This window comes from Bubalus kerabau, chromosome 4 (assembly GCF_029407905.1).
Source record: "Bubalus kerabau isolate K-KA32 ecotype Philippines breed swamp buffalo chromosome 4, PCC_UOA_SB_1v2, whole genome shotgun sequence".
NCBI classification, from domain to species: Eukaryota; Metazoa; Chordata; class Mammalia; order Artiodactyla; family Bovidae; genus Bubalus; species Bubalus kerabau.
In genome coordinates this window covers 93320829-93348628 of record NC_073627.1, presented here as the reverse complement: position 1 = coordinate 93348628, position 27800 = coordinate 93320829, and the positions used below count along the sequence as shown (strand labels likewise).

The 27800-nt window shown below is 40.6% G+C and overlaps 1 protein-coding gene across 23 annotated transcripts in view; it reads right to left on the bottom strand.

Moving 5' to 3' along the window:
* The window catches only part of BNC2 (basonuclin zinc finger protein 2), a 486409-nt gene that overhangs the window by 125369 nt on the left and 333240 nt on the right, over positions 1-27800 (bottom strand). For all 23 annotated transcript variants that reach the window (XM_055577984.1, XM_055577992.1, XM_055577994.1 and 20 more), the window contains one exon: positions 19854-20089. In XM_055577984.1, the coding sequence (XP_055433959.1) occupies positions 19854-20089 (236 nt within the window). The remainder of the gene's footprint in view (positions 1-19853; positions 20090-27800) is intronic.

The window sequence follows — 27800 nt, the reverse complement described above, 5'->3', positions numbered from 1 at the left end:
GACTGAAATAATTCTGAATCAAAGCCAATGAAAAAAAGACAGCTTTTAGGTGTTAAGGTTTAAGAAAAGTTGAGAGCTAAATTATTTTTGCTTAAACATGTAGCAGTGTCTGTTAAGATGGAAATCAGGATGAATCAAATACTCATATTCTTAAAAGCAAATCTGAATAAGAATAAAAATCTGCCTATTTGTATTACATGGTACATTCACAATCTCATTTTTTCAATCTCTGCTGTATAAACTTAAAATAAACATTACATTTTTCAACATTGCAGCTACTTGTAAATCATCTACTAAAAGGAAATATATTGAAACTAAATAGCAGGCCATTCAGAAATTTTACAAATGCCAACAAGGAAAAGAAAGGCAGGATAAATATTACTAGAGTTAAAAATGAATGTTTTATAGGTCTTCCTATAGGAGCTGGCAAAATTTTATAGAAGTGAATTTTATTAGAGAGAAACACAGTCTAAAAATCAAATTTTAAACAGCCGCTCTTGTGAGTAATATAGGACATTACAATGTAACAATAAAAAATATGTCTGACTTCTAAAATTTGCTTTTAAAGACATCTAAATCTACATAACACAGACAGACTTTGATTGTGACCATTAAATAAATCAATAATTATGTAAGTGCTTTTTAAATTTTTAGCTGTATACTGAATGAATAATTCTTATTTAAAGATAAACAGTACATAATGTAAAGAACCCTCGATGTGATACCAGAATATCTAAATTTGAGTACTCAGTTTTGATTACTGTTAAGTTTTTTTTCACTATCACCAGCTCTAAGTTCCAGTTTAATAACATGTAAAGCAAAATTAATAATACTTTCTTTATTAGATCTCAACAGATCTCCATGCTAAGTCAATCAGTACAAGTGAAATCCTTTTGTAAGCTTCGAGTGCGCTGAACCCCAAGAGCCAATGAACAAGTTCTTGTTACTCTATTTATCAGCTTAGTGGCTGGCAGGGCAATCCACTCTGAGTTAGGAAAAAACATTTCTTCCTTGATCTAAGATTTTGGAAGTCTTCCTGTTTTAGCTTCACAGGAACTGAGATGACCATGAATAAAAGAATCACAAGAGAGTAATACAAGAACGGAACATCTAACTATGCCACCTAATTCAATCTGATTTATACCTACAGTTGTGAAACCACACTGCTTTGTTAAAAAAAAAATTGAGAAGATCATTTTTTAAAAATCCGCCTGTCTCTCTTTCCACTATTTTCCCTTTCCATATCCTCTCTTTTTTAACTGACTATAATACAAAATTGAAATATATTTTGTCATTCATTACATAAGTTTATATAAACTAGTCTTAATTTAAATGATAAATTCCATATTTCTCTTCCAGAAGAAAACCATGCACTAAGTTGCTTTTTTCCAATTCCCTCTTATTATTTTCTTTTGTAGGTAAATCACATGCCCTTAACAACAACAACAAAAATGGTTGTTCAACCATGGCCACGCTCATTTTCTATTCATTTAAGAGGAGGATGGCCTGTATATATTTTCATAAATAATCTAGACATGATTTCAAAAAAAAAATTACATTATGGAGGAGTTAAACCCCAGATTATGAACTGAATGATTAAAAAAGATGCAAAACTTTCATGCTCTGGCTCTGAAACTTGGAACATAAAATGCTTCAGAAAGGAATATATTACCAAATTTTTTACTTTTCATCAAAATTGACATACTTTCAAATATAAAAATATTCTCAAAGAAATACCTATAAAACCAAATTCTCAAAAATCCTAGGCAGATGTTAAACTCTGAGAGATGAAACTAGGAAATCCAAACTTTGAAACATTTTGCTTACAATGAAGTTGTCCACATGTTTTTAAAAGAGATGAAATACTTCTAGTTACTTAATCATCTTCACAAGGATTAGGGTCAAGAAGTCATTGCAACGAGGTCATGACTTTTAAAGCAATAGATTAAAAAAAAACAGGAATTTCAAAGACACAGTCTCATTTCATATTAATGTTTCTGGACAAAGGAGGGGGAATTGTTTAAGAAGCTACACAGATGTCCTATGCTCACTGCGAACACAGTTAGGTCCAAAATCTCACCGGTTCTTGAGATTCCCATATACTCAACCTCCAAGCCTGGAATCAATCGAGGAGCACCTTCTCCCCTTCACCTACCAAATTCAGTCAGCAAGTGGTTTTATCTAATCCTCCTGTTTACTCTCTCTGCCACCACCCTAATGCCAGGGTTATTTCTACTTGAACTACTGTGACAGCTTCCAACTAGAAAGTCTGACTCAGGGCTCCCCGCTCCTTAGTTCTTCATAGCTACCACTACGAAATGAAGCTGCCTAAGGCACCAGTCTGGTGATCAATTATTGCAGTACACGTGGTTCAGGCTTCCTTCTGCACATGTCTGAAAGTAATCACCTTCTATTCTGGCCCTAGGCTTTGCCATGTGACTTGCTGTGGCCAACGGGGTACTAAAAAATACAAGGCCAGCAGAGACATTTTAGAAGTGTTTGCACATGTGCACTTGCCCTCTCCTACAGCTCTTCAGCACTCTGTAACTATCTGCACATAAACAAGACCAGGCTCACTGGCTCATGGATGAGTTACACTACAACCAATTACCACCTCCGTGTCCAAACAGACAGCCAGTACCAACCCAACAGCTAGATGTGTAAACGAGGCCAGCCAACACCAACCAACCCACGGCTCCCTCCATCCTGTCAATGTACCAGTTCACTGCAGAACTTTCCAGATGACCCACCCTCTTGTGAACAACAATAACACAGAGGTTGTTTTAAGCCACCAAGTTTGGGGTGGTGTGTCATGCAGCAGTGGATAACTAATGTAACTCATAACTTACTTAAGAAGAATCAACTTCTAATGAAATGAAACACTTTAACTTGCTGATCAACACCCTTGGTACTCTGGTTCCATTCCACGTTTTCAGAATTCTCCCAATATTCCTCTCCACAACTCCATTATTTCATTCTTACTGACTTCATTAAAGGCATGTAGCATTGTGTGAAAGTACAAACGTGGATGTTTATGAAGGCCATCTAAAATACCCAAGGTACACTTTCCCACTGTGAAGACTGGCAATTTCTTTTCTGCAGAGTCTTAAAAGAAAACATTAATAAGTATGTGAATTTTTATTTTATTTCAGTGTTTTGGGCCTCATAATTTAAAACTCATGCAAACAAACTTTTGTCTGTGTGTTCCTTTCTTTTCATAAGCATGAATTGCATAGCCTATTTGACATGGAGAAAAAAAAATATTCTTCTCTTTCTCTCAGTCTTGTTTTTAAGCCCTGTCCACAGAAACAGTAACATTAATAAAGCTCTCTACTTTTATTCCATAAATACTTCATAGAATTCTAACTCAAGCTCATATTCTCGTTCAAATGAAGAGATGAATCTTCACATTTTTATTCTTTCCCCCAAAGATTTATTTGGGAATGAAATAAGAGAAAAATTTGGAAGCATTTTTGAAGCCAAAGTTTGGGTTCTGTCCTCAACTAAATTTATATTAACAAAAGCAGTTTTTAATCTGCTTATATTGCCTGTCTGTTTTACACACTGGTTTTCATGTCCCTCAAAGTTAGTTCAGCTTTATAGAGGGAATTTCCTCTATTTAATATATTATTTTTATCTAAACTAAATATTTCAAGTATGATACTTAACCTATTAGCATCTCCCAGTCTCACAAACTATGCTGCACACAAACATGACCTACAAAGTGAAAATTACATGGCATCTTGCAGAGCTCATGCGAAGCAGAAAAATACTCCTGAAACATGTTTAGAGGTTCTAGATGTCACATAATTACTTAGGTTTTTCAACTACCTACTCCAGATAAGGGAAGATGGATACACCTCTCACATGTCTGCCCTGGAGGAAAATTTGGTTTAATTCTGTGAATGTCATTTCCAAAAGAATACATATGCAATGACTAAAAGCTCTACCTTCTTGATATTTTCTATGAAAGTCTGATGTTATTCAATGCATAAGTACATTCAGTCTCCTTCCATTCCACTTAAAACACTGCAGAAGTATTGTTTGCAAAACTTCATACAGTGTTCTTTTATTTAATATCTGCATAGTTTTCTTTCACAAGTATTGCTGTAAATAAGTCAGTAACAACAAAAGAACCATAATCTTCAAAGCCCTCTTCAACATTCAGATAATATTTACTAAGTGAAACTGATTATAGGATCTGTTTCTCAAAAAATGAAAAAGAACACCATAGACAAACAACATTTTCCTATTGTCAACATATAACGCTGGCATTTAAATTCTACCATCTTGACTTTCTGTTAATATAAAATAACATGTGAGAGAGAAGGCACACTTATCTTTCATGAAGAAACCCAATCTAACGTTTTTAGCAAAAGTCAAATCTGGACTAAAATAAATGGCAACCAGACTCATAAGCAAGACTTACTTGACCTGTGGCATAAACAAATCTAAAAAGTTTGTGAAATTTAACCTATCAGACACTTTTCAGGTCTGGGAGCTTATATCCAAGATGCTGTTTGGGCCTTCAAAGTAATCTGCCCAAGTGAATAAATCACACATGAAAACCCTATACTAGAGCACTCTTTATAAAGTTCCTTTGTAAGGAGTATTCCCCTTCTAAGGGTGTTCCCCTTTCAGGTCCTAGACACTTTTCCATATGGGAAATATAACACAGGAAAGCTTCCTTCCATCTGGTGCCTTGAAAAACACTTATGAAGAGATTTTACTGAACATCTTTTGATAATCCTGATACTCCAGACATCTCTTGGTCAGAGTCAACCTAAAATGTGAACCATGGAAATCATAATTTATACTAATATCCTGGATCCAGGTGTAAGGTGCAAAGAGAAAAGAGAGGACAAAGCAGATGGTACGGTCAGATGGATCCTCGTTATTGTATGACTAAACATGAGACTACTTTCACAAGAAGGGACTGTTGGCACCAGACTATAACCATCTTAATTATATATCTATAATATAACCATCTTAATTATATATATATATATAATTTATCAAGTAAGCAATCAGATGAACTAAAATTCTATGAAGGAAACTAACAAATGGAATACAGACTACTTTCAAATTTGATGTTCCTTATTTTAATAGACAACATACTTTAATATAGAACATCAAATTTTAACTGGCCCACTTGCTCCCCAAGTGGTGTTGGCAAAAGTAATTCCATGGAGATTTTCTGGTTCTAAGTGAGTGACTTTCTGGGTAGCTTTTGCAAAATGATCCTAATAGGGCTTTAAATGATCATCTTTGGATTCTCAGGAAAGGGGAATTCTAAAAATAAGTTTTTATTAACTTGTCCAAACACTTTTGAGTTAAGGAATTGGAAGGAAATGCATTTTTGCTACTTAACTTCTGTGATCTAATAAACAGGTGAGCTTTCCAAGAACATAACTTCATTCATTCAAACTAAATGTTTTTAATTCAACAAGTAGGGGCTGGATTGTTAATTAATTTGGTTTAGTCAGTTATTAATTGCAGAGTTTAACAGTATAAGCAAGACAGCTAGGCCATGTTTAAAATCCTTTAAAGCATTCACTTTTCAGGTTAAGCCGGAAATCTGTCCAAAGAGTCTATTTACATAAAACTCATTATTGCACCGATTGCAGATCATGCATATATATATATATACACATTAGAAAAGGCACATTAATGGCATCTGCTTTCCTTTAATCGGAGCCCCAATCTCCACTAAACTGAGAGCTTTAACAGAGGGTCATGGCGCCTCTCTCTTCACCACTTGAAACCAGCCACCGCTCAAGTAAATATTTGTTCAATGAACATAGTTTCCTGAACTCTCAAAATAGAAAAACAAAAGGAAACACACCCAACATAAAGGAAACCTGTCACCTAGTGAGATGTTTAAATAGGGATGGTGGATCAACCTTGAAACAAAGTACACGCTAAATAAAGAGGACACATTACACTACACACCTAAAATTAGTGGTGGCCCACTGGTCAACCATCCGCCTGCCAGTGTAGGAGATGCTAGTTCAGTCCCAGGGCTGGAAGAGCCCCTGGAGAAGGCAATGGCACCCCACTCCAGTACTCTTGCCTGGGAAATCCCACGGACAGAGGAGCCTGGTGGGCTACAGCCCATGGAGTCACAAAAAGGTCAGACACGACTTAGTGAATAAACAACAACTGTTTAATTAATTTCCATTCTCCATCTCTAACTTGCCTATAAATTTTCTGGATTTACTTACCCACAGTTTTAGCCAGATGTATTAATTAATTTTTCTGTATTAAAAATGAGTAGCCATAGTAAAAGAGATAATTTTCCTTCTGTATCTGACCCGCCTACCATACAACTATTCAACATGTTTTTCTCTTATAACTCAAAGACACAATTCAAAGTAACAAAAAATTAATCTGAAGTTCTCAAACTTGCAGAAGTGGTTTACAGAAGCAAACTTTGCTTATAAAAATTTTAGTTTCAGGAAAATACTAGACTTTTATATAAGGGGACTTCATGGTTGGAGAAAGATTCCTGTTTAAGTATTGAAAATAATAAAATCATTGTTTAAACACTATATGATTCAAGATTTTTTATTAATCCAGCTGACCTACTCATCAAATTAAAATGCCAATATTTCTCACACCATACATGAAAACATGCATATTATGATTAGGTACACGAATGCATGAGTCTCCATAAAATCAAAACAGAGAGAAGCATCTACTCCCGATAAACACCAAGAATTACCTAAAACTTTGATTTAAAGTAAACTGAGTATTTCTTTAATTTTTAAAATAATTTTTGTAGGTGCATTTTCGAAAGCCTTATTGGAGAGGGTTGTCCAGACACAAGCTTAATCGACCACAAAAATGCATAAGCAAAGGAAGCTAATGACCTTGCTTAATTAAAATGTGAAACTTCAGCCTCTTAAATTCCATGTATACGATTTTACAGGAGGCTTCAGTAAGTCACTCTCTTGACAAGAGCATTCAGATTGCAGAGAAGGCTACAAAGGCGTTAATGACATTTACCCCCCTAATAAGAGCTGTTCACACTTCATGGTTTTTCCTTGTTATTGCTCAGGACAGACACTAGCACCTCATTGAAAGATCAGTGCTGCAAGGGAAAAAAAGGCCCCTGGAGACACCTCAGACTTGAGGAAAAGCACTAAATCAGGTGATGCTACATAGATGACATGTTTGATTCTCAGGGGTTCTCACTCACCCTATGGCCACGGATTTGAGGCAGTTAACACACAGCCAATCAAAACCCTCCCCCACTCCCAGAGGACAGGGCCATCCTCTTCTGTAGCAGGCAGAATGAAAGCTAGGGAGAAAAGAAACTTCTTTCAGGTGCCCTAGGTCTGGCAGGATCCAAATGTCTTGTCCTGCTTCTCAGTTAATCTCCATCGATATGGGGCTGCATGAATAAAACACTGACCTTTTCACCTAAGAGACCACAATTTGAATCCAATGTAAAGTCACCGGAGAATCAATGGACAGAGGCACTCATATTTTAAAGCAATAAAGCACTGCAAAAAGGGAAAGGGGAAAAAAAGGAGTTTTTTTGCCGTGGTTTTGGCCACAGATTCAACCCGGTTTCCCTGGCTCAGCTATTATGAATTGGATCTCTGATTCAAAATTGAAAAGCTCCCAGCTCTGCCCCTATGGATCTCGAAATCTGGCACAAGCCCATGGCTACTGCAAGCAGACATTCCCTCACATGTCAATACGTGGAAAAGCGATTCCTGCCGGTGATGGAATGATGGCTGACTCAATGGAATATACTCAGCGTGAACTCTTATTCTGGCAGAGACGACAGGACATAGAGACAAGGAGCTCTTAATTACTCTTTCAAGGGGAATTTAAGAGTGCTTTGTTGTTAATTTAAAATTCTAAACCTGCGTGCATACTTTAAAAAGAAGCAAATGAATGAACCAATTTAAGGAGCATCCCCAGCTACCTAATTCTGTGTCTTATCAACACACGATAAAATAAACAGGCTTAATACTGACGGATACTCTAGAGGCAAGAACCTCTGGGATAGATACTCTATGGTTTAAATGTCAATGTCTCTGAAGCCTGGCCTAACCTGACCGTAAGCCAGTATCTTCAGTGGTCTGTACTCCAAACATTCTCCTACTTATTCAACTAAGGATCTGGGGGAAACACTGCCTGTTGTAGACAGTATTCCTTCAGAATTGCCTCCCAAAGAGCATGCACCGAGCACCACAGTCTCGAAATACCACATTTACTCAACTGCTATTTTTAAAACCAAAAATGAAAAAAAAAATCCACAGCAGGAAAAACATATTAAAATAAAAATAGAAAATACAGTAACCACATTACTCATACTAACTAGAAAGCTGCCTCTGACACTATTATTATGGCTTTGTTAAAGAGAGAAAATTATACGAGAACAAGGAAACCTCTCTTTACAGACAGGACCTTCAGTTATCAGAGTCTCTAAAAAAATGCTTTTCTGGGGACTAGAGGTGAGAAATATACAGTAAATTGCAGACGAGCCCTGGACAGTAAATGCGTGCCAGTCAATATCCCCTTTTCTTAATTTGGGGTCTTATGTAATATGGTCTATTGTGGCCATGCAAAGCATTGCGCTATTGAAACTCAGAACTACACACTGTAAGTCCCTTGTTCCAGGTCTACCTTGACTGAGAAACAGAGAGAGGGGCAGGGGAGGGGGACACAAGAGGTCACTGAGTTGCCACCAACAAATGATAATACTTCTTCAGTAGCAACAGGACCTCAGTGGGGAGTTTCTAAAACAACTGTTCTGGAAGCTGCTAGTCAGTGATCCACCTTCTTAAACTGGAGGGTTATTAGCAACAAATGTCAGGTTTGTGAACCAACAGAATCGCCAGTCACTCCCCTTAGAAATGGAAGGGGATGTAAACACCAGGTGAATGAAAAAGAGCTTCCGATCAACAGGTCCAGGCTTGGTCTAACCACACTCACCAACACCTCAGCTCAATAGAGCTCTCTCTCACAGTTCTCTACAACACAGCACTCTTCCTGCATGGAAAAAGGTTTGTTCCATCCCTTCTACTAGGTAACAATATCTCTCTTCTGTCTGAAGAATCTCCTCTTTCAGCAGGTCTTCCTAGAGCAAGTCAATTTGGCAGTGGTCACTTTAATTCTACTAGCAAATGTATTGGCCCGCATTCTACTTTCCAGCTGCTGCTGGCAATACCTCCACAGCTATCATACATGAATCAAATAAGTATATCTTTATTTATGTTTGTCCCATCTGTGCAGATATAACAAAAGCTTCCAGAAACCTGCACAGATCCTCATCTTATTTTCTATTTTTCATAGCTCTTTGTGATCTCACGTATGAGCATCTGAAATGTAGGTCAGTCCAAAGAAACAGATGGAAGTCTACAATCGGGTCTTGAGAACCTGCCCACTATTTCTGCTATAGTCATGATAGAGCTCAGTTCCTGTGCAAGCCCCTCTCATTCTCCACCAGCCCCTTCTGTCCAATTGAGCGAAACATTAGAGGACACGGTAGCTCAAAGAAAATACATGGATATGTAGAAGAATGACAAAGCTCTGATGCTCTAGGAACTTAAGGAGTTTTGGTGGGTGTGGAATTGGAAAACTGCTTGCCTTAAGGAATTAACACATACTACACTGAGCACTGGGGCTTCCCTGGTATCTCAGCTGGTTAAGAATCCACCTGCAATGCAAGAGACTCCGGTTCGATTCCTGGGTCAGGAAGATCCCCTAGAGAAGGGATAAGCTACCCACTCCAGTGTTCTTGGGCTTTCCGGGTGACTCAGATGGTAAAGAGTTGCCTGCAATGTGGGAGACCTGGGCTCGATCCCTGGGTTGGGAAGAAAGCTGGAGGAGGATCTAGGCAACCCACTTCAATATTTTTGCCTAGAGAATCCCCATGGACAGAGAAGCCTGGCAGGCTACAGTTCACAGGGTCACAAAAAGTCAGACACGACTGAGCAACTAAGCACAGCACAGCATACTGAGCACTGGGGCATCCCAGGTGGCGCTAGTGGTAAAGAACCCGCCCCAATGTAGGAGACATAACAGCGTGGGTTTGATCCCTGGGTCAGGAAGATCCCCTGGAGGAGATGAATTTAACAAACTACTACCTGTTATCCTCAAAACTCCATTATGAAGGTATCATCAGGAAAATGAGGCTTACAGAAATTATTTCCTTTCTGCAAGACTAGAGAACTAATTGGTTGTAGAACTGAGGTCTGGACTCAAAGCTCAGACTACATTTTCTATTTTAAGAAAACCAAACAACTTTCCAGTTTAGATTCAACAAGGAACATTCTTATGTTGTTCTGGAGATCATAGGGTTTAACTGATGCCATCACAGAGAATATCAATTTCAAGTAAATCTGAATTGGTTCTTACCATGGCAAATAGCCAGTGAGATCTGGGCTCACTTCTGCTCCTTTTGCACAATACACAAACCCTCCCTCCACCTCCCACGGACACAAATCCTCTTCTGGTAGTTGCTGCATTCCACTTTAGTATTTGGTGAGCTATCTATTTCTACTTTGCAAGGGTAAAGGGAGGAATATTTTTATTTTAGCTCTGAGTACAAAACATCAAGCTATGTCCTTGGATATAAGGTGTTTATTTTCATTGCTGTTCAAATAGTTAAGAGCTTTGGCCAGGGTTTCAAAAATCCCTGTATTCCTTTTCCAGCTCTGACCCTGCCTGAGAGGCCTTTAGCCACGATAACTTTAGAACCAGGGATAATAGTCTCTGAAACTCTCTCTCTAATAGGGAGGTTAGGAGGATCGCTGGGATAATGTCTGTAGAATAGTCCAAGCAGTTGGGAAATCAGACACTATAAATATAGTACATTGTCCTGAACCATCTACTTTTGTATATCCTTGCCAAAGACAAGGGGGGGATCTTGACCATTCACACCTGCAACCCTTCTTGCCTGAAAAATTCACATATTGTGGAAATGATGCAAAGACCGCTTACATGATGGTGGTGATAATCTGATCTTTAGTTGAAGTCAAATAATCCCTCCTATCTGTACATTCTTATAGCTTTGAGCTTAATGCCTATGATTTATTAAAAGATGTTTCTTCCATGTGAACAAAGGCTTCCTGAGAGATCTTTTCTGGTGTACTCAGCACAGAGTAATTTATCGATACAAATGGCTATTTGAAGGACTACCTACATGAATGTATACCCAGATCCATTTTATGTCTGTTTCAGAAATTTCCTCAGAAATCTCTCAGGTCAGAAAACAGCCATTAAAAACGGTGCCTATTTTAAAGTAAATTTTACATCATGCAATGGAGTGAAAGCCCAGAGACTCTAACCATTTAAATAAATTCATCAAGTACTCATTCATTCTGTGCCAGGTACTTGGAAGGGTATTGAAAGAGTTGATGAAATAGAGAAATGCAAAGGTAATAAAATAATAGTCATAAATGGAATAAGTCATTACTCAAAAAAAGCTCACATGTATATTCACACACAATGTAGTAATGGTTAATATCAATAAGAATGCTGTGGTCTACTTATTGCATTAAGGACTTTATACGTATCATTTCATCAACCGTTATAGATGAAGACACTAAGATACAAACATGTTAAATAATCTAGCCTAGGTAACAGAGCTATGAGGAGGTAAACCAAGGTTCATACCCATGTCTGTTTCACTCCAAAGTCCAAAATCTTTGTCACGATCCTCTTCTGTCTCTTACTTGTAATCACACATGTACCATGTACATATATACATGCAAGTTTGTGTGCACAGGTATGTATGTACTATTTATCTACAACTGAATAGTATCTACCTTTTCACCTGACTGGCTGGGAAGACACCCTGTTCTAAGAGTCATGGTGGAATGCAAAATATTCAGGATTTAAATCTGCTTTATACACACAGCTCTAAAATGGTCAGGCTGGCAACAGTCTAGAGCAGCCTATATCACCATCTTTTTCATCATCATGTTAACAGTTAACATTTATGGACATTTAGCAAGCAGCATGACTAAATGCTTTATGTGCATCATCTTAGTTTATCCTCACAATAAACCCATGAGGTAGTGAGTACCCCTGCTTTACAGGTGAGGGAGCCCAGTCTGAGGCTCTATTTTCATACATCTAGTAAGAACTGGATCCAGGATTCAAACTCACACATTTGCCTTAACTACATTCATCTTTGCCCAAAGTTTTCTGGCCTAACTGTTTAAAAAGCAGGCAGAATGTGGGCTGCTGCACCACACATGAGAGGGGCACTGACCTGTGGGCATTCTGCAGGGGCGGAGGCACCCCTGGGAGCGACTGCTCGGCGGGACTAGTGTCCCAGCTCCCCTCAGTCACATGGCCCTAATCAGATGTAAGCTCTCATTAGCGACATGTGGAGCCAAGTGACCCACTTTCAGGCCTGGTCCATGACAACCTTCCCCACTGCCCCTCCACCCACACTGTCTAGGGGCTGCCATCAGGAAGAAGAAGCTGTAGTCTCACAGAAAGGCAGAGCCATAAAATGGCAGAAGGCCTAAAAAAAAAAAGAAAAGTGAAAGTGTTAGTCATGGTATCTAACTCTGTGACCCCATGGACTACAGCCCACCAGGATCCTCTGTCCATGGAATTCTCTAGGCAAGAATACTGGATTTGGTTGCCATTCCCTTCTCCAGGGGATCTTCCAGACCCAGAGACCGAACCCACTGCATCTCCGGCAGGGGATCTCCGGCACTGCAGGCAGATTCTTTACCATCCGAGCCACCAGAGTGGCTCTAAGTTACAGCCCTCAAATCACCCAGGGAGGAAAGAACTCACCACACAGGACATTGGCTGAGAAGGAGAAAGAAATTCCTACTGTGTTAGCCCACTAGGATTTTATAGTTTATTTACTATCAGTTTAGTTCAGTTGCTCAGTCGTGTCCGACTCTGTGACCCCATGAATCACAGCACGCCAGGCCTCCCTGTCCATCACCAACTCCCAGAGTTCACTCAAACTCACGACCATCAAGTTGGTGATGCCATCCATCATCATCCTCTGTCATCCCCTTTTCCTCCTGCCCCCAATCCCTCCCAGCATCAGAGTCTTTTCCAATGAGTCAACTCTTCGCATGAAGTGGCCGAAGAACTGGAGTTTCAGCTTTAGCATCAGTCCTTCCAAAGAACACCCAGGACTGATCTCCATTAGCATGGACTGGTTGGATCTCCTTGCAGTCCAATAAGAACTAGCATTTATCCTAGTGATATTAACTAATGGCTAAAACGTACTTCCTGTCTTTTACTAAGCATCTGACATCTACAGAGAAACGTGTTGAGCCTGGAATGGACACTGTCCTGCTGTAACTATAGAGACCCAAGTCTATGTACAGATGTAAATGAAAGTACCAACTGGAACTAGTGTTTACAACATGATTTTATCCACATTATTTCATCATTTCACCATCCAAAAAGCAAGAGAGGTATAAAGGGTTATCTCAACTTAGAGATGAAGAAACCATGGCTAAGAATGGCACATTTTCCATGTTCACATAAATAATCGGTGGCAGGACCAAGACTTTGGCCCAATCTTCTTACCCAGCACCCAGTTCCTCCTTTACCATCCAACCTGATATCCTTTTATGGACCAGGAAAGAGCTACTTCGTCTCTGCTCCACTCTTGGCACATGATATAGCTGAAATCTTAATAACTAGGTATAAAACCTTCAGTTTTTTACACTTAATTACAAAAGGCATGTATCCCTGGAAAGGTTAGTCAAAGATGAGCATTGACAACGAAGCATTATTAAGCATTAGATCTAGAGGAAAAATTTGGGTCATGGAAATCAGAAAACGAAGGGAAGCTGATACAGGTGGAATATCAGGAAATAGGCAAGAAAAGGAACCTAAAACAGGAACCAATTTCACCTAATTTTGCTACTGAATATTTCTCCGGCCTTCTATGTTCCCCAAACCACATCATTTTGATCTACAAGACCGTCACATATCACAGCTTGATAGTCTTACTGCTAACAGAGTCAGAGACCCACATTGGAATCAGATTTGAAAACTTCCTCCATCCAGTATTTAGCAAGCACTATTACGTGCCAGGCTGGGAGGCAGGTTACAGTGATGAACAAGAGGTAAATGGTTCTTAATTCTCTGGAAGTTTTGCTAATTAACAGTTTCTGTGATCAAGGAAAAGTCACTCGACCTCTTCGAGCTCCAACAACTATAAAAGTTAATTCACTGGCAATTCCTACAAGAGGGTGGTATGACAGAGAGGATTCAAAGAGCAAATGTATGTGAACTTGCTCCACAAAGGGCTGTTTAATCCAAGTGTTTGCTTAGTATTGATGTTGCCTACCACATGGATACCACAAAACACTTACTCTACACAGACCACTAGCTAGGGGGTATTGGGGGGTGAGCTTGTTTCTCTTTTTCCTGCCCTCAGTGGCCCAGCTGCTGTTACAGCCTTTGGTCCCCAGGACACCTGAAGAAAGATGAAGGGCCATTGGACCAAGTGAAGTCATTGGATATACCACGGGTTCCACAGTGAAACATCAAGTTGTGTCAAGTGAAGCAGAATTTTTTACCCACTCATTTAACAAGTATGTACTGAGTACCCTGGCTTCACGGTGTTTCTGAGTGAGGAAGCCAGGAAAAAACATTTTAACAGTTGACTTGATTTATTTCAAATTGTATTGGAGCTTGAGGGATACAGAATTCTGAGAGACAACCATGTGAGAAAAGACCTATATGGGTTAAGCTGGACTGAATAAGGTCTCTGTGAAAAAGTGGGACTCTGGTGGACAACTAGTGAGTAAAAGAGTCCAGGCAGAAGAACCCACATGTGCAGGTGCCTCAAGATGAAGAAGAATTGAGTGTGTTCAGGAATGGAAGATTTCTGATGAGCTTCACAGAAAGAGGCTATGAAGTAAGCAAGGTTAGTGGAAGCTACTTATCTAACCTCGCAAATCACTTGCTCTAGAACTTCTCAGAGCCTTATGCTAACGTTATCACAAGGCCTGGAATCAAAGTTGCCAGGAGAAATATCAATAACCTCAGATATGAAGATGACACCACTCTTACGGCAGAAAGCAAAGAAGAACTAAAGAGCCTCTTGATGAAAGCGAAAGAGGAGAGTGAAAAAGTTGGCTTAAAGCTCAACATTCAGAAAACTAAGATCATGGCATCTGGTCCCATCTCTTCATGGCAAATAGATGGGGAAACAGTGGAAAGAGTAACAGACTTTATTTTTGGGGGTTCTAAGACCACTGCAGATGGTGACTGCAGCCATGAAATTAAAAGGCGCTTGCTCCTTGGAAGAAAAGTTATGACTAACCTAGACATCATATTAAAAAGCAGAGACATTACTTTGCCAACAAAGGTCCGTCTAGTAAAGCTATGATTTTTCCTGTATTCATGTATGGATGTGAGAGTTGGACTGTGAAGAAAGCTGAGTGCCAAAGAATAGATGCTTTTGAACCGTGGTGTTGGAGAAGACTCTTGAGAGTCCCTTGGACTGCAAGGAGATCCAACAAGTCCATCCTAAAGGAGATCAGTCCTGGGTGTTCTTTGGAAGGAATGATGCTAAGGCTGAAACTCCAGTACTTTGGCCACCTGATGTGAAGAACTGACTCATTTAAAAAGACCCTGATGCTGGGAAAGATTGAAGGTGGGAGGAGAAGGAGACGACACAGGATGAGATGGTTGGATGGCATACTGACTCAATAAACATGGATTTGAGTAAACTCCAGGAGTTGGTGATGGAAGGGGAGGTCTGGCGTGCTGCAGTCCATGGGGTCGCAAAGAGTCAAGACACGACTGAGTGACTGAACTGAACTGAACTATCATAAGGCTCTAAGGAAAGGTTCCAGAGTAGAGGTCCTCCCAATGTTTAAGTTGGACCTCCAAGATCAATGGGCCCAGATATTCGGGGAAATGTTCTCCTAGAGGGTTGATTGTTCTTTTAGTTCTGATTGTTTCAAGACACAGGTGACTTGAAATGGGCATCACTGCTTGTTTTCTCACCAGTCTGCTGACACCTCAGCTAATTATTTGGAGTGTCTGATATGGCTCCCTGAATCCTGGCAGGACTCATTTTGCAGAGGAGGAGATTTCCACACATGGGCTGGCGTATGAGCCCAGGCAAGTCAGTTACATGTTCAAACTGCCAAGGAGACTATGTGAACGGTTGATTTTCAAATGATTAAATTCAACAGCGATAATCACCCATATTCTCACTTCCTGGGTCATAGTCAGGGAAAATGGGGAAAGAACAGGATACTGCTTTTAGCCCTTGTCAATAGATTTACCATGAGATATAGACTTGAAATAAGAATGACTCTTCAGCAGCAGGAAAAAAAAAATACCTCATGTTGCTTTTTTAGGATCAGATGGCCTATTTCTTCCTTTTCCTGTTGTGTGGGAAAAGGCCTAAAATTTGCTTTACTTTTCTGGCACTTTATGAATGAACACTTTAATTGGTACACCAGAGAATACTGGGTTCTTCACCTTTAAGATACTACCTGGATTCTTAACTCACTGTAATCCACGTCATGCTCTGCAGTTTACAGCCTGCTGGTTAGCTTATGAATAGCACAGATAATCATGTAAGTAAAAAGCAATTTTACAGAAACAGTACAGGATTCTTAAAAAAACTGCCAGTCTTTTAAATAAATCTGTGGCACCACCATCATCTCCCTTTCTCTTTTAATAACCTCTTCAAACATGCTTGCAAAGGATAGTTTCGAACAGCCAGCCCCTCTGTCCCCCACATCCAAAAATTCAAAATCAGATCAGATACTACGATAGATACTTTTTACCCATTCAAAAGTATTTCTGAAACCAGAAGTGGCTGTGTTTATACATGAGGGATGTAGGTCTGGACCCAGAGAGAGTTAAATTAATATCCTGGCTTTACCAGTTCAACTTACAGTACATCTTCATTTGCCCAGTAACACAATCTATAGCCAACTGCTAACCAAGTCAATATGTGGTAAGACTAACAGCCACCCTAACTTGCCTTGATAATTATTCTCCTTTAACTGACATAATATTCAATATACTGTTGTTGAGAGCAATAATGCTAAAATTGATGCCTTGAGGGCTACAAGACAATTGAGTTTTAGCCAGATAAAATGACTTGTACACTAATAGTACATTATAGGTTTCCACAACCTTTGGATGCACATTTTACAGTCTACCTGCTCAAATATGTTACATGCAATTATATTCAAAGTCTTTTGAGCATACTTTATCATTACTATATATAATTTTAAAAGTACTGGCCAATAATCAAACAACATGGCTTGAGACAAAAAAGCTTTATTTCTAAACAGCCTATTTTTTTTTAATGAAATGATCACTGTCTCACTACATAAGTAATAGCATTATGTGCTTCAACTTCTTGCTTTTTTCTTAAACTGAGAATTGTTTTCATAAGAAACAAGTAGATGATAAATGCTGAATAACAAAAAGCATCATTTAAATAAAATTCATATTACATCAATCCTACCAATAAAACAAGACAGAAACTAAACGTAATGTTCCCCTAATGTAAAAATCATCTACAATTTTCTCAAAATGTCAATTTTAGACTCTGAGAAAAAATATTATATTAAATTTGAGACTTTGTCAAAATTGCCATGAAATTAATGAAAATTACCTATAATTTAAGAATCACAATAATTGAAAGTGTTTCTTCTATGTAGTACTTCACCCCCAAATTAGAGACTATAAATATTAGTTAATGGCTTTGATGAATTTTCCTCTGAAATTTCATTTCTCTTGTAATTCGTAGTTTTAAATCTGAGGCCTTCATACAGAACAAAATGTGGAGTATGTTTTCTATGCCTGCCCTAGAGGCTATGGTGAAATACTGAGAAAAAAATTAACACCTCAGTAGTAATTTCAAGTAAAACACAGAACAGGCACTGTTCGAGGCAGAACAATAGGGTTACACCCCAGGACAACTAGCAGACTCTGTGTTTACTGCCATCAAAGCGCCATGGTACACTGGGCTCTCACGACGGCAAGTCATCACAGCCATGCACGTATCCACGTGCTTCCATAAAGAGGCCACACGTGTGGTCCAGGTAACTTGGGCAAAAACAGACACGTAGAGCAAAAGTAAAGCATCGGTGTCAGAACTAGGCATCACGGTGAGGCAGTAAAATGGGAACAGGTTGGGGAATATTACTCTAATTTTTTAATAAAGGAAAGAGTGCTTAGCCAAGCTGACAGTTCCATTCAAAACGCTGCAAGAGGTTTGTTCCTTCCTGTAGGGTAAAATCCATCCCAAACGGACATTACTAATCCCATGCGGAAACCACTGGAGAAAGACACGGTGCTGTGTGCACCTCTAGGCTGGCAGGAGCAGGGACTGTGAATCTGCTTCCACGCTTCGTTCTTTCTGGCCTCTTTCTACTGGACCCCCTCAGGTCCCCCTGACCACCCAGGACTTAACTCTCCACTCACCCCAGTGAAATGTCCCCATCCCGAGGCAAATGAGATAATGCTTGTGAAAGTCTTCTATAAACTGAAAACGTAATATATAATTATTCCTATTATCAGCATCATCTCATCTTCTGAGAGCCAAATTCCCCATGCCTTCCAAGTTGACATCTCACTACAAAATGATTCTACGCTAACCAAGCAGTCATTGGAGCAGACAGGTGATTCTACCTTCTCCGACCTTCCCTCTTTCTTTACTTCCACACAGCCCCCCAGTCTGCTCACTTGCCCTGTCTAACACCTGGAGAACGAAGGAATGTGTATGTGTTCATGCCAGGTTAAAGCAAGGGCAAAATTCTACCCTCCTCAACCCTCACTCATTACACACCAAGCTGGCAGCCTTACACACATCACAGGCTGGTTTGGGGAATCAACAAGGCTGGCAGAGCCAAAACCACTTTTTTTTTTTTTTTTTTGAAGGGGTCAGTTCTCCTGGTATTATTCCCCATGAGAAATTTCAAAACATTGCTTCAGATTCTACCTTCTTCAACTGCGATCTCCTTTGGCAAGAGGGAGTATCTCTTCATCGTCCAGTGTGGTCTTTTTGGATCCTGGGGTCTCCCAACATGCCGCTTTCAACATTTACCCTTCAAGGGTCGTAGGAAGACAGACGGCCATAAAAACATTTCAGAGGCAAAGTACACAATGCATAACAACTTAGGAGATACGGCAAAAAAATAAAAAAAAAGAAAAGGCGAGGAGCCTAGGGGTATGGGGAGTGGAGGCTGCTGGCCTTCAGAAAAGTCTCTTACCAGACCCGAGATGCCCTTGACACAAAGAAGGGGCTCAAGCTGGAGGAACAGCTGCTCTGAAGGCCAAGTCTGTAACCAGGTCTGCAGGTTTTGGAATGCGAGGGTTTACCGGTTACAAAAGCAGGGAGTTTACTACAGAGGTTACACCGTTTTTCCTCTGATTTGGATGAAGAAGCAATAAATGGTTAGGGTGCAGAGACCACCAAGGAAGTACCAAACCTACCAGGTTAAATGTGAGAACGAACTCTGCTAAACCCAGATGAAGAGCAGTCTCAGACTGCCGCATACCCATCACCCACCTCTGAGCCCTCCCTTTCAGAGGAGGCTTCCAGAAGACTCAGGGAAGCTGGGAGGCCCATGTTGTAGGGAAAGGGAGCTGAATTCAGACGAATGCAAACAGAGCAACCCTAAGCAATAGGCTACCATCTCCCTTCTAACGTTCACCACGGAGCCTGGGCGCCGCTGGCTGGCAGACAGTTCCTGCTTTCCAATCCCCTGCCCAGCCTGCCGGAAGGACCACGTTAACCAGAATGGGGCATGCATGCCTGGGCCTGCGGGGTGTGGGAGGGCAGGATTGGTCCAGGGCTCCTACCCCAAGCCCTCCTCCAGCTGGCCCCAAGACACCACTCTGGCGCCTCCCCCTACCTGAAGGATGTACCCCCGGACATAGTCGCGCAGCGTCCAGCCCAGGCCATGCAGAATGTGGAGCACCTCCTCTTGCTTCAGGACGCTGAAGAGACGGTCCAGTAGGATCTTGAGCCGCACGGGCACCGCCTGCGTGCCGTAGAGCATCAGACTGCTGATGTCGAACACCACGTTGGACTGCACGATCTCCACCTGGGTGGGGTGGTACAGGTGCTGCGTGCTGAGCTTATCCAAGGCTGTGGTGGTCCCGCCGGAGGTCCAGGGGCAGCGGGAAGGCAGAGAGAAAAAGGAGAGGGCGGAGATAAAAGAAAGGAGAAGCCAGTTACTGGAAGTCATGGGGGGCTGGGTCTCCATTTCTATACCTGGATGATAACCGAAACAGGATGGTGTAATGTGCACAGCGCTCGTCCCACCTCCTCCCGACTTGTTTATGTTTTTGCATTCCATGTGTTTATAAAGTCCAGACAACAGCAGACACAAAACACACTTGGTTTGCAGGAAGAGAGCCACCACGGAGGCTTCTAAATGACTGTGGCTGGCACTAAAAACCCAATTAATTTGCTAATTGAACTACGACTCAACCCAAGTCACCATGGCGTCGCCCGTCCCTGCACCAAAAGGAGGAACACATACACAGCTGCCAACTCAAGCCCCAACTGCACGTTCAACCAGCATCACTGTTCTGAGTGAGATTCACCCCTTAACATACCTGGATGGCTTAAAGAGGAAGAGGAGGGTGTTCTTTGGACTTATAGGGGTAAGAGGTTAATCCAGAGGGAATAAGGAAGGCTGACCTCTGGGGGGCAGATGGGGGCTGGTCATTTACCTTAAGCTGAATTAGCTAAGAGGAATTATTCCAAGACTCAGTTCTCCAAAATTCCCCTCTTGCTGTTTACCCATTAGTTTAGTGTTCTCTAAGTTATTCAGAAAAAATAAACAAACAAAAAAAGAAATTCAGGTCATAAATAGGTACTTTATTAACAGCTGTCATAAAGGGTTTAGTATGAGATGAAAATAGAAAAAATGACTAAAATCAAAGTATGAGAATTTGTGTGTATTTCAGCTGTATCATCTCAGCATAGAAAACTGAGGATGACCATTCTCAGAGTAAATATGTTCAGTGGAACTAATATTTCAATAATTAGGGCTTTTTCTCCTCAAATTTGAGAAATCACATTTTTGCCCTAGCTCTGAAAGCCAGATAAGGCTATTCATTCTCATCCCCACCCTTATCTGAGTTACTGAGAACCCTACTGCAGATAAACGACATTTTTACTCAGTTTCTCTAGACTGACCCATTAAGATACAGCATTGTCCCATCCACAGGGCTCAAAGAAATGCTGCAAAGATGATGCTGCGATAATGAATGAGAGGTCCTTTGAACCCAAGAGAAGGCAAAAGCACTGGATCAGCTGCCAGAATTATACAGGTATGACCTTCTAGAGATTTAAAGGGAGAAACACGCGAGCCTGAAAGATGCTCACCTAAGTGGGCGTCAGACAACAACCGCCGGGCTCAAATCTACCTAATTCTACCGGCAAGCACCCAAGGTTTCTGCAAGTTCTAACCACTGTCTGGTCGAATGCCTCAATCACTCTTCCCAATAACCTTCTCCCTGAGCAGTGCAGGCTACCATAGGTGCACACACTGAGCAGCTCCTCTTTTAATACACCGGTATTTCTGCATAGTAATACAAGTATTTAAAAGTGCACGCACACACACACAATTTTTCGTGTTTCAAATGTATTTTTTCAGGGCTCCTCCTCCACTCTCGTTTCCTCCTGACTTGTGGTCACTGGAGAGTTCATGTACTCTTGATAAATTGCCTTCTTACATCCACAGTGTAAAGGCCCTTATCATTTACCCGCTGGCTTCATTCAACACATTTACTCCCAGGAATACTTTGTCAAAGAGTTCGGGTTTCCTCATACTTCATTTCTTGCAGCTGATTTGTCTGATCTTTCCTATTCTAGTGGTTAAGTCAACTTTGAATAAATAGCTTTAAAAATTAATTTAACGTTTTAGAAAGATAAGGGATTCACAAGCCTAGGGACTGAAGTCTTCTCTCACTCCACAGGGCATTTAGACGGCAGGAAAGAGGCATTATCATCCCTGTTCTTCTTCAAGTACAGCTTAACTACTCATCTTCTGAGCAGTGGCTGCTCTGCCTTACAGAATCCAGCATCCAGCTTAGGTGGAATCTGTTCCTCTTCCCTTTCCCTTTATCAAACTCCTCGTATCAGATTCTTCTTCACAAAATACACTGCTGTGACCACAACAAATATGAAATTGGGAGGGTCGAGTAGAGGGGGCATAAAGTGCAACCAAACCTGATTTCTGTCCATGTGACTGGCACCTTGTTATCTTCGCATTGAGTATATGTAGGGGTGTGTGTGTTCTAGGGCCAGGTGTAACGTCTCACCCCTCTCTCTTCCCACTCTTTAAAAAGGGCTGGCAGTTTTAGAGGATGAAGAGGACTAAACTGTTGAGGGTACAAAGAGAGGCTGTTCAAAGAATTGAAAAAACACAGGTAGAACAGATAAGGCAGAAGTATATCCCTAGATACGCTTATGAGGCCATCAGAGAGTGAAAGTATTCAAAGGACATGACTGGGGACTTCCCTGGTGATTCAGTGGTTAAGTATCTGTCTTCCGACAAGGGGGTGTGGATGCCATCCGTGGTCTTAGGAAACTAAGATCCCGCATGCCGTGGGGCAATTAAACCCATGTGCTGCAACTAAGACCATGCAGGCATAAATAACTGAACAAATATTTTTTAAGAAAATAAAAGGACGTTACTGATTGTCTAGCATGCCACATGTCCAGGAGTAGGAATTCTGTTGTAAGTGACGTAACTAGACAGTCGAGGTCAACAAGTTTTTGTGTAAAGGACTAGACTGTAAATATTTTAGGTTTATGGGCCTTGCCTCCAGTTTCACAACTACTCACCTCTGCTATTATAGAGAGAAAAGCAAACTTAAACAAATGGGCATGTCTGTGTTCCAATATAATTTTATTTACACAAATAAGTGCCTGGCTTACATTTTGGGTTCTGATATGAAAAATAAAAGGGTCGGCCAAACAGTTTGAAAAGTCAATATTTGATAAGGAAAAAGCTCCTAGTGTGTGATTTAAGCAGCAATTATCAAGGAGATGAGCCATAGAGGAAGGCTGGAAAAATTAAACTGCCCAGCTTGCTGATGTCAACTGCAAATTTCAGCATAAACACGTCATCAAAGATTATGCTCAAATGTCTTAAATGAAATCAAAACTTTCTGCTTTATAACTGCTGGATGGTACTGAGTCACCAAATTGTCAACAGCTTTAGGGGGATGTCTCCTTGGTCAGCAAAGGGTTCAGTAATGATTTTTAAAATTGTCATAGTAACAGTAAACTGAGAACTGGACTCTGCCTAAGGTTATGCTCTTCCTATGTCTGATTGTGGGGGAATCAAGACTGGAACTCAGGCAGGTTAGAAATTTGAGCCAACAGGAATGAAGGAAAAGCAGGGCAAGAACTTGTTCAGCAGGATGGAATGGGAAAAGATGGTCCCCTACCTTTATGAGCTATGGGCCAACCCTCTGTTAAGATAGTCCTATACCAATTGTTTTGCCAAAATTCCTTTTCCAAATGAAATCTTTACCAGAAATTGGACATAAAAATATATGAAGGTGAAGCTACTCTTGGTAAAGCTTGAATGGACATGAATTTGACAACTTCCCATTATGAGTTACTATCTCTTCCCTTCCTGTTTAAGCATCTCAGTGGGACCCCTAGAGTTCTCAGAAGCACAGTTTGAAAAGCACTTTTCTATACAATGAGATGATATCAATTGTTCCTCGGCTGTGCTTCCCCTTCATTCTGGGTACAGAAACCACATTTCCCTTCAGGGAGCCCCTCTTCTTGTACACTCAGTACCATTTATTTCATAGAATATTCCTGAAGCCAGGCCTGGAAAACCAGCACCTCCTAGTTCCTTGGCCACAAAAACCAGTTTAAGAAAGGGCAAGTGACCTAAGTCTGAAAAGCGATATTGAATCCAGGGTTTCAGTTAGAACTGTGGGGAGTTTTCCCTCCTTGAAATCGGTAGTTGTCAAATATGCTTGGGAATGAGAGTCACGTGGAGGACAAGTGGGCTGCAGAATGGCTGGAGAAAGACTAAGGACTGACAATGCTGTTTGAGCCAGAAGATACAGTTGCAGAAGACACAGATATTTTTCAGTTACATGAGCCAACAAAATCTCTCTCCCTTTCTCTCTTCCTATGTCTGCTGGAAGTAGGATTTTGTAATTTGTATCTAAGAGCCTTAACTAAGACAACTACCTTTTGGGGGTATTCTTTCAGCTAGATAACATGTATTTCAAAGAAGCTGTCAGCAGTTCAACTAAAGGTATGTTAGTTCCAGGCCAAATGCAATTCACAATATCTCCAGTGACTGGAATGAGGGTATCCCTAACAATTTTATATCTCACACAAATTTGCCAAGGGTGATGGACATCATCAGCAACATTAACAAATAAAAATAATTGTATGGGGGGCGGAATAAAGGAAATAACCATTTAAGTACTAACTAAATGTCAGGCAGGCATCATTCTAAGGTTACAATGATCTTGTTTAATCCTTTAAAAAGATTAAGAACACAAGACATTACTATTACTGCCTACAAGTTCTGTGAGGGTCAGTAACTGGCCTAAGGTCACTTAGTTATTTCTCCCAAGAAATTCTGTTGCTACTGCATGTTCAGATAAACAGTCAATAAACAACTCTAGTAACATGCAAGTCTTCATCATGCTGGAAGTCCCTAACTGCCAGCAGTCTGGGCTTCCTGCCCATCACTCTGCTGAAGCAAGCATTTCAAAGGTCACCAACACCTGCCTTCCTACAAAATCCGATCGCTTTTCCCTTCATTATTCTCCATGATCTCGCCAAGGCAGCTGACCTTATTGATCACCACTCCTCCTAACGCGCTCTTCTCCTTCATTCATGCATACATGCATTTACTCACTGGCACTTAACAACTCATCCCCAAGGCAGGTGCTGCATGCAGATGCTCTCGTCGTCTATGCTATAAAAGAGATGTGATGAAGTACTGACGGACGCAGAAGAAAGGGCGACTCTGCAGGAGAGGGAAAGTCTTAAAAGATACTGGCAAGCAAGAAAGGAAGGTGGCAGTCCAGGTAGATGGAACTAAGGTAGGGATTCTCAAACACTGTGTGTCCAGAATCAGCAGAAAGGGCTTGTTAAAACATAGATCAGATCACTGGGCCACCCTCCCCCGGAGTTTCTGATTCACTGGGTCAAGGGTGGGGGCCAAGAAACAGGATTTCTAATAAACCTCCACAAGACACTGATCCTGCTGGCCAGGGACCATACTTTGAGAACCACAGCACTAATGAGATGTGTGTAAGAGAACCGAATATCCACTGGATGTGACAAACCTGCAGCCAACAGGTGGAAGATGGATACGGAAAAGTCAGACAAGCAGTCTGAAAGAAACCTTAACACTGCAAGCCAAAACCTCTGGAAAGGTTATAATTTTATTTCTGGTTAATAGGATATAGAAAATACTAAATATTTCATAAGATTAAAATGACACAATTTTAGATGTAGAACTCTGATGAGTCCAGAGGTTTATTTAAAGGAACAGTTGTCAGCTGGGGCAACTTGGCTCACAGCCACAACCCCTAAAGAAGAGGACTGAAAGGGAGATGGTCAAGATTCATTTGAAAAACGACTGGGACTTCCCTGGTGGCTCAGGAGTTGAGAATTGGCCATGCAATGCAGGGGATGTGAGGTCCATCCCTAGTGGGGGAATTAAGATCCCACAGGCCACGGGGCAACTAAGCGGGGCGCTGTTTAACTACGGAGCCCAAGTGCTCTGGATGCCACATGCCACAACGAGAGGCCTGGGCACTGCGACTACAGCTCCTGCACGCCGCAATGAAGAGCCTGTGCCCCAGCCACGACTGGATACAGTCAAATAAATCAATAGTATTTTTTTAAAAAGGAAGAATTACCACAGGTGATGCTGACGTCACACCCCTAACACAGGCACATCACTGAAAACCACAGAGATCAGTCAAAGGGCAAGATGACCGAGAGCTACGTGAACAGGGTAGGAAATGTTTGCAGTGCTCTACTGTGAGATGTCTTGTGTATGTTTGTGTGTGTGTGTTAGTCTCTGAATTGTGTCTGACTCTGCGATCTCATGGACTGTAGCCTGCTAAGCTCTTCTATCCATGGAATTCTCCAGGCAAGACTACTGGAGTGGATAGCCATTCCTTTCTCCAGGATCTTCCCAAACCAGGGATCCAACTCGGGTCTCTCCTGCACTGCAGGCAGATTCTTTACCATCTGAGCCACCAGGGAAGCCCCTGGACTTCAAATGATGATCTGCATAGACCTGGGGTATGCATGGGCCTTTCAGAGATATGCAGACACATGGACTCAGCTTCCAGATCCTGAAATCCCCTATCTATTCTTTCCCAAAGAGAATTCCCCTGAGAACAGACCTGCCTGTCCATGCAGGTCACTGTCGTTTAGTCACTCAGTCATGTCTGACTCACTGCAATGCCATGGACTGTAGCCCACCAGGCTCCTCAGTCCATGAGATTTCCCAGACAAAATTACTGGAGTGGGTTGCCATGTCCTTCTCCAGGGGATCTTCCCAACCCAGGGATCAAACCCACATCACCTGTATTGGCAGGTGGATTCTTTACTATTGAACCACCAGGGAAGCCTATCCATGCAGATTATCCACCCCCAATCCTCCTGTGAAAACTATACCCTTTCTTCTTGACCAAATAAAGGCACACTCTGCCTTGACTTAGTGCACTGGCCTAGGGTGTAAAGCTCTCCTGGGTGCCAAAATAATGGCCAATTTGAACTGCTTTGTGAAGCCTTGTTTAATGATTAATAAAAGCACCAAGAACCTAGGCAAGGGCCCTCTTTCCCTGATTATGCAAGTAAAGGGTAACTAGAACCTGGTATTTGGGTCTATGCTGAAATATTCAGAATTCAGACATTATGTAAAATGGGGCAACAGTCAAGTCACGTCCTGAATTCTTATATGTGATAATGTATCACTTTTTAGAAAGTATCCTATGAGAGCAAAGCAGAAATGTCAAAAGTTGAAAATGGCTTTTCCCTCCATTCTTTTCAATTATTCCTGATACGCACCCCCAGGAGGTGTCACCACTGGGGACTAAAGCCCCCAAGCACATGTGATGCCCGCTCTTTTAAATTCAGTTTGAATATTTTCTCAGACCTATGAAATTTGTTAGATACACTGAATAAAACCTGTGGATATGAATTTTACATGATGTCTTTCAGAAACAATGTTTATTATTTAATAAGGTAATTACTACCCATTTAATCAAGTACTGTCAAAATATTTATTTTGGTTATGATTAAGCATCATTTGCATCTTATAAAGTCTTGAATATCTACATCCTCTTAATAGAGATAAAATTACAATAAACTATGATATAAATGCCAAAGCACTTCATTTTTAGCAATATATAACTCCTTTCATTAAATACGTTATAAATTTGACCATGTTTTTATAAAATATGAGTCTTATCTATCTTGTTCCTAAAGTCCAACACCAGACAGTGATACATAGATGAAACCAACTGCATTATCAAAGTAATATTTTTAATTTTAACATATTCCTCACTTCATATACCTCACTTCATAAAAAAAGTTATACTTTATAGCACATCATTAGTAATTAAGTAATGAGAAATAGCATTTCTATTGTATACTTAGTAAGTTAACTTTATTGGCTCCACATTTTATTCTGGACTGTTTTAGCAAACTATCCTATGACATGTAGCCCATAATTTATTGATTCTTATTAATATTTCTCAAAATGTATATTAATACATTCATTTGAATTGAAATGTGAGTTCATTTTTTTCAATGATAATTAAGTCTGATTTGGCAG